Here is a 15,680-nt window from a genome sequence, read left to right as displayed (position 1 = left end):
GCAAATAGATACATATTGGTAACCAGCTGACGAAAGTCAGTGACTTTCCTGTCTTCAATCTCTCATTTAAAGAAAAGAAAAAAATCCAGGCGAAGCCCCCCCCACTACCAGTCATAACACCCCCTCCCCATGAGTGTCAGCCACATAGCTAGAAACAATCCCACTGTTAGAGTTGGGCAGGGGCGAGTTTTTTGGGGGGTCCCCTTTCCTATCTCGTCAGATGGCCTCCTAAAGATATCTGGCGTTTGAGACCCCCCCCCCCCCGCGAAAAATTGATCTCGATTGGCGTTTTGCACCTATTACCTGTTGAAGTAACCTAAATTGACCTCGCCGGCGCATGTATTTGCTCAGATAAGTGAAGAGGCTCCGTTGCATAGGGAAGAGGCTTTAAAAAAAAAGAGCACCTAAGGGTATTCCTGCGCACCTTTCATAACCCGGTTCCATTCACGAGATATGAGGGTGTGTGTGTGTGTCTCCCCCTTTCCTGCTTCTGCAGGGCTGGTGCCTTCACCTCCCCATCACCCCCCGAGCCCCGCGATCTCCTTGTCATTTTCTTCCTAGCCTGTCTTGGTGGGGTGGATTGATGAATCCAGCTCGCGTGTGAGAGCCTCACCACCGGGATTTTGAGGAATTTGCCTGTGGTGTTAAAGGGAAGGGAACAAGTAAGAGAAACTGAGAGAGAGCTCTACCTATCGACGGATATAAGAGAAGTCAAAGCATTAGGCATAAGCAAGCCAGACCCACTCAGTCACTATGAAACGTCTTTGAGAGAGCGCATTAAAAAAAAAAAAAAAAAAAAAGCCACCACAGCCACTAACCAGGACTTTGCAGAGTCCAGGGAGAGGGAGAGCGAGAGTCTTTAGCACTGATCTCCTAGAGAATTACAGACTTTTTCCTAAGGTGGGCTTCCTTCCTTCTTTCATGCGAGAGCCATGAGTTCCTACTTTGTAAATCCTCTTTTCTCCAAGTACAAAGGCGGCGAGTCTCTGGAACCAACTTACTACGACTGCAGATTTCCACAAAGTGTCAGCAGAAGCCATGCTCTGGTGTACGGTCCGGGCACCACGGCTCCCAGCTTCCAGCACCCTTCCCACCACGTCCAAGAGTTCTTCCACCACGGAACCTCCAGCATCTCCAACTCGGGATACCAGCAAAATCCTTGCGCCCTGGCGTGCCACGGAGACGCTTCGAAATTCTATGGATACGAAGCCCTACCCAGGCAGTCGCTGTATGGTGCCCAGCAAGAGGCGGCCGTGGTACAATATCCTGACTGTAAATCCTCTTCCAACAGTAACTCTAGCGAGGGACAAGGGCATTTAAATCAAAATTCTTCTCCCAGTCTCATGTTCCCATGGATGAGACCTCACGGTTAGGATCTTTTTTTTTTCTCCTTCTCCTTAAATGTGCTCTTTTCTATCGAGGCAGAGAAAGAAAGAAGGGGGGGGGGGTTGGGGGTGGAATATATCTGTATTTTAAAGAGGCAGAGAAAGGCAGATAGAGAAATAATAAGTTGGTTGCAATAATGTTCTTCCTGTTTGGAGGGGGGGGGTGTCCTTTTCGAAAGTAAACAAGGTTCGAGTTTGGCTTAGGAAGCCAGCAAGGTGATTTCTGGGTTTAAATCTCAGTAAAGGAAAACTTTTTTTTATGGCTTGCCTGGAGGAGAGCAATAAGATACAGCTCCCACGAGGTTATTAGCATGTTTGATAATCCACTGTTTTTTTTATTATTTTATAAAATGGCATCGAGCAAAAGGATCAGTGGGGTTTATTTTTGATTTATTTTATTTCTTTTTTTTCTCAAGACCATTTGGATATTTGGAAAGAACCTTGAAATTAAAAGTTTAAACCTTCCAAGGGCAACTTTGTTCAGAGTTTTTGTTTTTTTTAAAGGAAAAGAGGGAGATAACATTGCATCAGAAAGGTGGTGATGATGATGGCAGAAGAGAATAATAATAATAGTAGTGGTGGTGGTGGTTGTAGAGGTGGTAGCAGCAGTAGCAGCAGCAGCTATATTTAGTCTAACTTTGCTGAAAGGAGTTATACACAAATGCCTCCCAAACTACTGTCCTACTACTACCTCTAGGACAAGTTTCACCCTGGTAGAATGTTACTTTGAAGACTTCTTAATTCAAAACACATGAAGGTTAGGTGATTTGAAAGGGGAATTTTACAGAAGAGTTTTAGTCATAAAGTTCCTCCTTTGGAACAGAGTTGTTGTGTAAATGTTGCTAGGATGTGGCCCAGAAAGTCTTCAAATCCAATCATATTTAATGCCAAATAAAATATACTACTATTATTGTCAGTTTGGACTTCTAGGGGACCCCCTAGTCAAAACAGTTTGAGAGCAGGTTATTTGTGGGGGCTTTGTCTTAGTCGTATTTACCTTTATTTTTTCTTTTCTTTTGGGGGCTTTATTTTTGGCATAGTATACAGTCATTGTTGGGTTTGCTTTGAGTGTCTTCTCAGTGTTTGAGTGTGTAGTGCTCCATCCATGCATATGGATGCATTAAAAGACACTCCCACAGCTAACAGAAGCACAATGCAACAAACCCCCCAAAACAAACCCCCCAATTTCATAGGGAAATGCCTAGCCAACAAACACTGATAGACTGTATTTTTTTTTTCCAGAATTACAGTTGCACTAGGAGGTCAAAATATTGCCCAGAGACAGAGAAAGAGAGACAGAGAGGAGAGGGGGGGGGGAATGGAGGGAGAGCTTCTTGAGAGCGCTGATTACTGATGCTATTTTATTTAAATCAATCTTTCCTTTCATCTAATCGTTAGAAAGCTGTGCAAGAGACGCAGGGGCTGGAGACAGAAGAGGGAGAAAGCAGTTAGTTGTCTTGAGGCGAGCTGGAGGCAGAATCAAAGGCAGAGAGCAAAAGCCTAACAAGTTATTTGTGTTGCTGTTCCCCAGCTCCCGGAAGGCGCAGTGGCAGGCAGACTTACAGCCGGTATCAGACCCTGGAGCTAGAAAAGGAGTTCCTCTTCAACCCCTATTTGACACGGAAGCGGCGTATTGAGGTCTCTCACGCCCTGGGACTGACAGAGAGGCAGGTCAAGATCTGGTTCCAGAACAGGAGGATGAAATGGAAGAAAGAGAACAACAAGGATAAACTCCCCGGAGCCAGGGACGAAGAGAAAACGGAGGAGGAAACCAACGAGGAAGAGGAAAAAGAAGAAGAGGAAAAAGAAGAAAGCAAGGACTGAGCTCGCTCAGCTCCTTGAAGTCCTCGTTTTATGGCAGATGATAAATCGAGATGTTTACGACGGTCATTCGCTTTTATAGAGTATAGAATGGAGAGACTCACACACAACAGTAACTACCTGTCAAACAGTTGTAGCCCCCTTTTTTTATTGTCGCAGAACTTCCTCTACTTTTTCCCCTTATAGCAGCATTCCCCCCCCCTTTTTTTGGGCTTCCCATAAAATAAATCCAGAGCTGGATTCACCACAGCCCAGTCCAAATCCAGCACTGCCTATTTGCAGACAAATGAACCTCAACCTCATCCCCACCAGCAGCAGGAACCCACCCCCTTTCACTCTTTGCTATATTCTAATTATCAACCACAATTACTTGCAATTTATGTATTGGTTTGCAATAGGAAGGACTCTTGATTCTTCTCGCCCTTGTATGCCCCTCTCCAAGTTTAATAATCTAAAGGGAGGGTAGGAGTGTATGATAATGCTTTGTGGTCAGTCTTAACTCTTTCTTCTTTTTAAAAACGTATCTACCTATCTACCTTCCAACCTAAGGTCCATTTATGAATTTATCTGTCAACCTATTGAAGAACAGGGTGTTTTTTGTTTTCTGTTTTGGAAGATGGAGTCTTCCTGACATATGCCTGAAGACAGATCCACAAGCTTACTAGTTATCTATGAATATATCTGTATGTAGTGTCTACCTATATATGCCCTGTGATATGGCAGGAAAAGCCTGCAACCCTCTGCATCTTGACTTGGAAGGAAGTCCCACTAAAATCAGTGGGCTTGACGTCTGAGTAAGCATGCTTAGGATGGCTGTGAAGGACATTGGAATCACCTAATGACTTCTCTGGGCGCTGTTTACTCTGATACTTGTGTGAGCACTCGAAATTCTTAACATACTACCTAATGGGAAACCTGCAATAATCTATTAGCAACAAGGTGGGGGCTTACACAGACTAAAAAGAAATCTTGGTGGAAATCATTTTAAAAGGAGTTGTGTATTGCCCTAATGCAAGCTACTAAGTAGCAGAAAATAATGATGCTGATGATGATGAAAAAGAAAAAAATACAAAAAAATGCATTGTAATGTATCTTATCACTACCTATAGAAGGAGTCATGCTTTGAAAGTATTTGTAATGCGGTTTTGTTGTCGTATGTTGCTGCTTATTTTTCTTGGAAAAAAAAAAAATTAATTCCCAACAACTGAAACTGCCTAGATAAGAACGCACAGTATTGCATTATTTTATTGTGCTTATAATGTAGTTTAGGACTTAAATTGCACTGAATGTATAGTTATCTATTTGTCTTGACTTATCTGTTAATGCAACATGCTCGAATTTAAAAAAAAAATGTCATTTGTTTTATGTAAACCATAGTTCTCTACGTGTTCAAAACTCTGAATGTAGCAATTTCTGCCAGAAATCCAATTCTGGCAACCGTGGATTTGTATTGTATACGTGAGACATTACGTAAATAAACAATAAAAATTGAGGGGGGAAAAAGAGGATCGAGGCTTCTTCAACAGCTTGGCAATTCTTTAGACTCACTCGTGTCCACTCGCTCAGGAAGTCCTGGCAAACGCCAGGAGACCATTCATACGTTCAAGTTACCTAACAGCTCAAAATCAAGAAAACTTCCAAAGCAAGCAGACGGTGATGATCCTAAGCACTTTGACTTGGAAATCAAGACCCATGGAGATCAATGAGATATCACAAAAGGTTTAGCGTCTAGACAGTAAACTGAGTAAACAAAGAAAAAAGGGGGGAGGGGGAGCTCTGGAATAAGCCCTCATCTTATTATCATCCTACCACTGCCATTATGCATCCATGGAAAAGATCTCGTAGGAACACGCTGGGTGCCCTGGGTGCCCGTTGGGCAAGAAGGCGGGGTATAAATTAATAAAATAAATAAAAAATAAATAAATAACACCAGCAATCCAGTATCTAGATATAGATTCAAGAATTACTCCTTCTTAGAGATTCAAGCTTTTTCTCCCCTCCCCACCACCCCAGGTTAAAATTAGCTTCTGATTCTACTTTCCCTTTGCTACTGTTAAATTTCTTTACTTTCTATGCCCACATGCCCTTCTTGCATTTTTTCTTCCTTTCTCTGGCATCTTTTCACTGCAATCAACTTCCTTTCTCTAGTATTCGCTCGAGAAGTATATCCACAGAAAATTGAATTGAAATCGATTACTGTCTCTTGTAATATTTTGGTGTGGTGTGTTAATATGCAAAGGAGATGGAAATAACTTACAGAAATTAGTACTTCTCTTTGCAAGACACAGGTATTAAACGATGAGGATACTGGAAGAAAACGTTATTGTGGTGTTTAAGTGAACTTTGCAATGTTGTGCATTCATATACTTTGTCTTTACGGAATCAGCCATCTTTCCATTGTGGGTTTGCACACACACACACACACACACGTTTTATCCAACAAAAGTGCGATATATCGAAAGAGATTCTATATCTGGTCTGCTAAGAAATGGACTATATCCTACACTGGTATTCGGTATGAAAGTGGACAGGTTGTTTACACTGATACTCAGATAAGACATTGCAAGATTCCTAAGCTACATCCTGGCTTAGTACACTGAATCTGGAAAAGATACTGGGAAGCTGAGAACATTCTTAAGTTTGATACACCAATCGTGGAGTCTTTTAACACAAAAATGATTCAGTCTCTGTGTCTGCGAATAGGAGGGACATTACAACTGAACACTGTGAAAGGGGGTACTCTGTGGTTTATACCCCAAAATGTGTGTATGTATGCATACATACACTCACAACATTTCTGAGTGTTTTGGGGTGTGTGTGTATTTGAGAGAAAGAGAGAGAGAGAAAAATGGAGGAGAATTACAGCTGAACACTGTGAAAGGGGGTACTCTGTGGTGTATACCCCAAAGTGTGTGCATGCATGCATACATACCAACAGAACATTTCTTAGTGGTTGTGTGTGTGTGTGGTCATGCCAGCTGAGTGCTTATGTTTGATTTCAGAATTCTGGGAGTTATTGGGGCTAGGCATTCTCTGTTTAGATGGGAATGAATGAACCTGAAAAATAATCGCATCCTAGTGTAAGTTGTGGGCAGATTAATTGTTTTTTTCAACTGCAAACTGCGCTGTCCTGGGTAGCTTCATGCATGCTTTCTATGGTGAATGAAGGTGGCTCCACGTCCTTCCAAAATTCTTGCAAGCTATATGCTGGATTGGGGGGGGGAGTCCACAAAACTTAAGGATATGGCCGTGCACAGTGCCAGAATGCACACAAACTAAAGGCGGACTTCTGCACCAGCTGATAGAGGATTTGAATCCACAACACCAAGTGAGCATCTTGCCCAGGCATGTAGGCACACCCCCTATTATTAAGCGGCATATCCTTCTGTGGACATTGCAGATTGTCCAAGGGATGGACAGTAAAGCTTGCCACTGTATAGGCTTTATGAGGCTGCAGAGTAGAAAGGTAAGCTGTTTTATTACTCGTCATAACCAAGGCACAGCGAGGCCTAGTTATGAATATATGAATGGTTATGAAATATATATGTCTGAATGTATATATTTGGAGCTGTTCCATCTCACCAGCCAGTATAATTTTGACTTTTCCCTTCCGCCAGGCTACCCAAGAGTGAAGGATCTCAAAGTTCCCCCACACCACCTAAAACCAAGCTGGGGAACACCTTATCACTCTGTTAACTAACCCAGAGGTCTTCCCTTTTACACTTCATCTTTTACTCCCCTCCCATCACATCCCCAAAGGTTTTAGGAAGCCCTTGAATAGACAATTCTACAGCGAATTTTCGTTGTTGGGTGTTCCCCCCCCCCCCAGTAATAGCTGCAAGAAAAGGCATGGAAACTTAGTTAATTTCGAAATAAGGAAATTGGAGTAGGGCAAAGAGAAAAGCTGTCTCTGCAATCTATCCATCATATTTAAGTCCATAATCCTAAGTGGTTTGATTTGAAGGAAGCTAGCAAACGATACTTATCTATCATAGGGTTAGAAGTTAAATTATTGAAATGGCAAAGAAAAGCTGTTACTTTCGGGGTAAAATGTTTATAGCTTATAGTCAACACAACGGAGTCGCATCTTTAGATGGCACACAGTGTGTGCGTGTGTTTTGTAATCACTTCATCATTTCGAGATGAAGAGGGGGGGAAAGAGAGAGGGAAAAGGCCATTTTTATGGGGCGAAGTAATTTGAAAGAAGATAACGCCTTTCACAAAGTAGCTGATTCGGAAATGATCATTACTTCAGTATTACTGAAATGAGATTCCTCCACCCGCCTGGAGTAAGACATATCATCCTATTCTGGGCTTCTTCTTTTTATTAGCCAATCAAAATTCCTTCAAATCTCCATTTGTGATTTGTGAAAAATATAATTCCTCCAAAAGCTGTATTGCAGCATATTGCTCATTTTCTCTTAATTTATTATTCTAATCACAGCAGCCGTTACATGATAATGCATCCATTAAGCGGGTGGGGTGTGTGCGGGTTTGGGTGTGGGTGTATGTGCGAGAATGGTTTCAATTCATTTGATACTTGGAAATGTACACAAATGATATTTCGCAAGCTCCACAAAGTTGGGGGGTTCAAGTTCTCATTTGAGAAACAAAAATATATGAAGGGGAAAAGTTCAAAAGATAAAGTCGGGAGAAAAGTGAACTCTTCTCTTCTTTCAATCTAATTTAGTTTCCAGCTTCCTTGAGTTTAGGTAGCCTTACAATCCTTTTGTAAGCCCTTTTCACCTTCAGCCACCAGAATGCGATGTGAAATGGACCTCATCTCAAGGACAGGAATGTGTGTCTATTTCCATAAACGTGAGAGTTGTACAAGGGAATGCGGCATAAAGACAAAAAGGGAGAGGGGGGTGCTGGAAATGTGTTAAGGCTCTTCTTTGCCATAGATGCAGACATGACGGGCAGGTTATGCTCTTGTGCAGAGCTAAAATTTCCTGTTCTCTTTATGGACCCTTTTCTCCCTGGAAAAGTCCATTGTCTCCAGAGCCACTGTTGTGACGGTTCCTTCCTCGTCGTAACTTTTAACTACCTGTTATAAAATTTATTGGTGGTTTGTAAAGTGAAAAAAAAGTAATTTCCCTTCCATCCGGTTGGATTACAAACTATAATGTGGTTTCAGACAGGCACGCACCCCGTACATAGACAGAGAAGCACACCCAGCCACTCCTTCATGCACCCGAGAAGGATTTTGTAATATAAAAGGACAAATTAAGTGCCAGGAGGTATTCAAACAAATATATGGGTGCATCCAGCCCTATTAACATTCACTGGAGTTCAGGTAAAGCTGGACAGATACCAGCTTTAGATGAGAGGTACCTTCCCTCTCGAAATCTCTATGTCCCACTCCAAATTTCCCCCACTTATGACATTTTTATGACTTTTCTGCTTAACCAGTAATGTGAACATTTCATCTAACATTTTCAAGAGATTCTTTTTCTGTCATTCGCCCTGACTCTGAAACTCTCGAGGAAAATGTCTCTTTTCAGTTTCTTGGTTATTCTCCAAATTTCTGTTCACACTGAAATAAATATGTCTAGTCATCTACCATTTCAATGTAGTAGTAGTAGTAGTAGTAGTAGTAGTAGTAGTAGAGTTTACTAAAGGTAAACTAAAGGTTTACTAAAGGTAATAAACCAAAGCCGATGGTCTCTAAAAGGTGTCCTGCTGACCAAGTATTCCAAAATTCTGCAGGTTCGCTAATGCTGAATTTTTATACATGTAGACAATATTGAGCCAGGATCAAGTAATTTTGAAAGTACCCAATTGTCTTCAAAGACCATCTACAGAAACCCCTGGTTTTTATCTTGTTTTTAGCTACTTTTAACCCCCAACCATTGTCCAGCTGAGTAGAAGTTCTTCGGCTTCAGCTGAGGGGTCCCCATGAACAGGGCTTGGGTCTGGAGGTTATGCCATTGTTATCTGGATATCTGGTTATGGAAGAACATGTAGGGGCAAAGGAAATTAAAGAAGAGGGGTTTGTGGGTTTTCCAAATATCAAAAAGGGCGCATCCTTTACTCACAGGAATATTGCTTTCCAAAAAGATCTGCTTAGACCTCAGGTGGGAAGGGGGTTAAAGACACCCCACTGCAGAAGAGGTTTAGTGTGGGTTTGTGCATAGAAATATGCATGTATATACATATGTACATATAAAGTATACAGGTACATACACTTAAGTATTCACTGGTACTCATTTTATCCCTTTTCCCTCCTTGTATCTGGGCGTTACAATTCTCCACCATTTCCACTCCTGGGTTAAAGGTGCAATCCAGCAATTGAAAAATCAGTGGGAGTGTGGCCATGTGGGTTGCCTCTTGAATGCTCAAATAAGAGCCGGATTGGAAACAATAAGCAAATTAACCACAATAATAGGAAGGGTAGTTCTGCATGCTAGGCACAGGAACCCACCCTCTCTCTCTGTCCTCGCCCCGCCCCCCTGCATATTAGCTTGTTTTTTAAGAAAGGAATAAATAGGCTTAAAAACGAAAGCAGGCGCTCCTCTGCCTCCTCTGGACAGATCTCTCCAAACGGACCCCTCACTAATGTCCCTTAACGAGGGGAAAATGTGGGTGGAAAAAGGGAGAATTCAGAAGCAAAGTGTGAGTTTGTACATACACACACAGAGATACACACACACACACACACACACACACACACACACACCACACACAGATCTATAGAAAGAAGAATTCTATAAACATGGCGACAGAGAAGAGCATTTGCACTCGTCACAAAAATGCAACGCATTCTTGGTTGTTTGCAGAAAATTTACAGCTGAGCAATAAAAGTTTACGACTGAATCACAAGTTGGATTGGCCACAGGAAGTCATGTGGACTCCATCCATGAACGTGAACTTTTTATTGTGGTTTCTCTTATGACTCTTTCGCAGTAGTCCTTCCTTTAACAGTCCAAGCAGTGCCAGTGAAACGGGGTACGATGGTATCTGTATTTTTTTTTCCTTTAATTATTCTCAGTCTTTTTGTGGGGGGTGGGTGGGTGGGAGGCAGCGAGATTCGTCTCTGTTCTTTCTTTTCTTCTTCTCTCTCTCTCTCTCTTTTTTTCCCTCTCCTTGGGGTTGGAATTGTTGGTTGCTCTGGGCATTTTAGGAATAATGAGTTTACTGCTGCGGCTGGGTGCCTCCTCCTCCTCCCATTCTCCACCCCTAGGGGCAAAACGCAACACATTTTCTTGAGAGGATGCAATGACGAGGGGGACAAGGAGTTGTAAATACCTTTAATTTTTTTTTTTTTTTAAGGGAAAAAGATATTCTAGCCCAGGCTTCTCCCCCTCCCCCCATGTTCAAATGAGAAGGACTATTTTACGTTTTGGTTGTTTTTCATCCTTTTCTTTATTTTTTTTCTTCTTTTTTGTTTTTTGTTTTCTTTTTTTAAATATTTCTGTGGAGCTGAACGCAGCGTCAGCGGAACAGAAAAGAGAGAGCAAAGAAAGAGAGAGAGGGAGAGAGAGAGAGAAAGAGAGAGAGAGAAGGGGGAGAGAGAGAGAGAGTCTGGTAAGTGTTCCCTTATTGGCTAAAATGTGTAACTAATGATCCATAGTGGTGGGTGTTAAAGATAATGATGCATCGTTTTCGCGAGGCAGACGAAAAGAGGGGTGTAGCCCGGTTATGATCGAATATGATGAGGACGGCTCGGCGCAAATGTGGTTAATTCGGAGGGGGAAAAAGGGTTTGCTGGTGGTGATGTCACTGCGGTCTGGTTTGCTGGAGACGGAGGGTGCCGGCTGCAGTCTGCCTCCCCTTTACAATGGTGCAGTGTTGACTGGGGTGGGGAGGCAGGCGGGAGGGCTGGGAAGGAAGCGCTGGGGGGGGGGGGACACGAGAAAGAGCTTGTGATGATGGTAAAGTCCACTGCATCAAGTCCAGAGAGTGGCTGGATCGAGCATCAGATTGGGCAAAGGTCACTTCATTCCATAAAGGGGGGGGGGGAAGGTGTTTTTGTTTTGTTTAAAAACCAACCAACCAACAAACCCACAATAGAAACTTTTCCATCAGAGCCATTGAGCTCAGTGGGTACTTGGAGCACATGCGCAGTGCAGCGCCTCAATCAGGAAACGGCGTCGAAGCCCCCCTGGTGTAGAGCGAGCGAGTAGGCGAGAAGGAAGGAAGGAAGGAAGGAGTGCCATTTTTAATGAGCAATTAGGGGTTGGCTCTATTTGCTGTGCATCGGGAGGTGCCTTACCTTTTTCCACTCCCTTTCCCCCTGGCACAAGATTGCAATGGGCTCTGCCGGGAGAGCTTCTCGTGGGAGACCTGAATTTGCAGATTATTTTGAGCAGTTGATCCTCTCCCGCCTGGAGGGTTTCTCTGTGCCTGGTGCTGGGCCAACCGGACGCCTTTTCTCTGCCCCGTTCCCCCTGTCGTCCAATATCACAAGCAATCGTCCTGGCTTTCATCTTGATTCGTCTATTCGGAGCCCAGTTCAATCTCTGACCACCGAATACTCAGATGGCTTGCACGGGGTCTGTTCATTCCAACATTTTACCCATTGAAGTGACTTGCCTGTTTTGAAAGCACTACCCAGAAACAACTAAGAGTACAATCCTATACACACTTGCCTGGGAGTAAATCTCAGTGAACGCAATTGAATTTACTTCTGAGTAAACTTGTATAGGATGGCACCGTACATATATTTTTCCATACTTCTCTGTAGAATTATAATGTTGAGTAAGAGGTTTTTCCTATCAACTTGTACATTGGACTCTTTCTTTCTTTCTTTCTTTCTTTCTTTCTTTCTTTCTTTCTTTCTTTCTTTCTTTCTTTCTTTCTTTCTTTCTTTCTTTCTTTCTTTCTCTTTTTGCAAATTTCTTTTTAGTCATTTGCTCAATTCTATTCATTTCAATTGGAATACAGAGCACGCAACCTGAGGATAGGTTTCTGACTGTCTCCTTCCTTTCAAGACCTTCCTGGAGTCCCCCATTTATTTATATATAGTCACACACCGACGGAGAGACAGACAGAAAAGTGTATGTGTACATCTTAGCTATTGTGCCTGCAAGCATGCCTTACTAATGTTTGTCTTCATTTTCACCTATTAATGTTGGTAAGAATGGCACCCCAATTATTACAAAATAATCCAAAGAAAAATAATAACAAAATGAAAGCCAAGACAGTCACTCCTATGACAAAAGGCTGGGGGAGGGGAACAAAGACCACAATCTCTTCCTGAATTATTATAAATGGCTTCCTCTTGCCAATATGAATACAATGTGTGGAAATGCAAATCTTTGGAGCGGCACCCTGTTTGTCTCCGATTCTAAGGTCCTGCAGCTTGAATCCCTAATGAAATATTTAAGACATTCCACATCAAGGTTTATAAAGGCCTCACCGCAATTAAATGTGCTGCTGAACGCACTGCGGGGCTTTCTGAAGGGTTTACTGTGAAACGATTTCTAATTGGATTACTACGTGGGAATGCAATGAATGACTATTGTTTATTAAAGTGGCAAAACTAACTTGTCATACTGGGGGTGGGTATGAAAAGTAATGCATCTGCTTGTGCCTGCTATTTCATTCTTGGGGAAAACAAGATTCAACAACAAACCTTCTTTGAGGTTCTGTAAATGAGAAGCCAAAAAGCAGCAACTGGTAAGTTGTTTGCCTTGTCTATGCATAAATCTGTTGATAGATAGATAGATAGATAGATAGATAGATAGATAGATAGATAGATAGATAGATAGATAGATAGATAGATAGATAGATAGATAGATAGATAGATATGCACGTTCTGGACAAATGCAGTTCCCATTTTGTTTCTGGGGTATGACGTATGACTCATTTGGAATATACGTGCTTGACTGTACAGCTTGTATAGTTACTTGAGAGTAAATGAGCTTGGACTGCTGCTCCTCATGCACTCTTAACTGGAAGTGGCCTCCACGCAAATGAATGGGAGTGACTTACTGCCTTTGTCAATGTATTTCGGATTAGGGTGTTCAAATCCACGGGGGTTTACTTGGAAGTCATGGGTTTAGGAACAGGGTAACAGCCAAGAATATTCTCTCCCTGCATGAGCTGAGGAGAATGTGAATGTGTGGTGTATATATTCCTTGCCACTGCTGCCGTGTGATGGGGCCGTAAATACCTCTTTATGAGCAAACAATGATGATTGGAACCACATGGTTGCCAAAATTTCTTCTTTTCTCACCTCTCATTGTTTCTGAAGTTAATATGTCTCTTTTCCCCTGCACAGCTCGGTTTGCTCAAGCGAATGATCATTCTTGCTTGTTATTTGTGAGATGTATTTTTGAAGTATTATAACACACCAAAATGCTATTTGTTGTAACTGTCCTCCAGTGCTCTGTTCCTCTGCAACCACTTCAACCTCTCTATCTTAAGGCTGAGGATTGCCCATACAAAACATACTTTAATGTATTGATTTTATCCTTAAACTGACAATACTGCCATTGTTCATAAACTCAGAACATTTGAGTAGATGTAGAAGGAGGAATAAGGGCCTGATTTATAATCGCTGTATTTTACAGACTAAACAAAAGGAAATGAATTGCTTCTTTTATCCATAACATCACCATAGACCAGGGATTATGGCAAAAAGGCCCAAGTATTATTGACATACACCATCTGAAGAGAAAATAATAGATTGTTCACAGCACAGAAGGACAAAATCCAATAGTATGTTGGCTCAACACATAGCTTTTAATTCTGGATATGTATCATAAACAGTGTAGTAAATCTGAAAATATACTACTAAATCTGAAAATTTGACATAGACTCATTGTTATAGGTGGATGCCACCATTTGTTTATACTGAATATATCTATAGTACTATATATATTCAATTATATATGAATTGAAAACAATGTTATACTTTTATAGTAACAGTGGTAAGACATAAAATAATAATACATTTCAAAACCATGTTAGGTACCAATATTTTGTTCAAGAGAAAGAGACAAAAAACATAGATGTGAGGGCTAGTGAGTTTGAGGAGCTGGAGGTGGGAAAATAGAATATAATTGCAGTGCAATCCTGTACTTGTTTACACAGAAGTAAGGTCCCCTTCTGCCCAATGGGGCTTATTCCCAGGTAAGCGTGCATAGGATTGCAGCCTCAGTCAAAGTGTTAAAAATGACCACAATAATGATAATAGTATTGACAATAATTTGAAACTTTTTGATATGCCAAGTGAGATTCTGTGGCAGAGAAAGGGCGGGAGAGGGACCAAGGATGTTTCCCTGGGTGAATGAGGGCAATTTCTTATAAAATGGTCAAAAAGTTTTAAGCATTATACAAAACTGACCAGTTTTCTCCAAGTAAATAAAAATCTGACTGTAAATTCATAGCAACAAGACCAAAGCTCTGCACCTGAATTATGGCATATTATGGTGGTGAAGGGGGGCAGATGATAAAATACCATCTTCGATTTTCAGTGGTTTGCTGTTTGCAATGGATTTGGGGTTTACTTGGGATCTTCTATGTGACATTTAAAATGTATGCGATTGCTCACGCTTTATATGGAATACTGTTAGCCCAGGAGTTTCATATTTTGGAGAAAGAGGGCATGCTGTGAAACGCTTCTAACTGCTGGTTTCAAATATAATGCATTTAAACACCTCTTGACCAATGAGAATTAAATGTGTTCCAATGTGACCGGATTGTGCCCAGAAATATTCAAGTGGAGTCACACTGAAAAAAAAACGCCAACAAACGTATTTAGAGGTCATAAAGACAGCTCTGGTGAACACTGAATGTTAATTTCAGAAATTTTATGGGGTTAAAAATGGAGGAAAGGCATTTAATAAACATACTGGCGAACCCGACGTTCGTGTGCATGCGTTCGTGGGTGTGTCTGTGAATGCACCTTCCCCTAAGGCCTCAGTCCTATGGCCTCTTGTTTCTTAGCGGTAAGGATTTGGTCCTTGATCATTTGGTTTGAGATTGCCAACTGAATATTGAAATCATTCCATTATTGCAGAAGTTGTCAGTTGGACCCAAAGGCGTGTATATCTGGGAATGGCCTCGTGTAGGACACGAGAGGGAAGTGTGTCTGCCGGGAAGTTCATGTGCCCGGGGTTGCTTGTTTGTACTGCACATGCTGTTCAGTACTGTCTTATGGTACATGTACAAAGGGAGACCCGGGAAAAGGAGAACCTCAAGCGATGTCTTTTGTGAATCTAGATGGGAATCTTTGGAGCACTGGACTGGATAAGTCAGGAGGAGCCACACAAATCAGGTGGCAGGTTGTGGATTCAGACAGTCAAATTCACAGATATTTCTTTGGGGTCTCGTCCTGAAACCTTCCGCATTGTCAGATTGGGGGGGGGGGAGCGCTGCGTGTTGTGATCTAGTGAGAAATGAAATTAAGGCGTTGCATCAAAAGCGAACCCATCCAAAGCTGGGTGTCATTCCCGGCAAGAAAATCTTTTGGCGCCCAGCCATTGATTTAAAGGCGATGTGTGGCTTGCCCCCCCTCCCCACAAT

General features: G+C 42.0%; 1 protein-coding gene across 1 annotated transcript; it reads left to right on the top strand.

Annotated features, from left to right (window-relative positions):
• The first annotated feature begins 932 nt into the window (after nucleotides 1-932).
• On the top strand, nucleotides 933-3,209 carry HOXC8 (homeobox C8). The gene is made up of 2 exons (XM_066616164.1): nucleotides 933-1,368; nucleotides 2,917-3,209. The coding sequence occupies exons 1-2, from the start codon at nucleotides 933-935 to the stop codon at nucleotides 3,207-3,209; spliced, it is 729 nt and encodes a 242-aa protein (XP_066472261.1).
• The last annotated feature ends 12,471 nt before the right edge of the window (nucleotides 3,210-15,680 follow it).

This window comes from Tiliqua scincoides, chromosome 2, assembly GCF_035046505.1.
Source record: "Tiliqua scincoides isolate rTilSci1 chromosome 2, rTilSci1.hap2, whole genome shotgun sequence".
Taxonomy (NCBI): domain Eukaryota; kingdom Metazoa; phylum Chordata; class Lepidosauria; order Squamata; family Scincidae; genus Tiliqua; species Tiliqua scincoides.
This window is presented reverse-complemented; position numbering and strand designations above follow the sequence as displayed.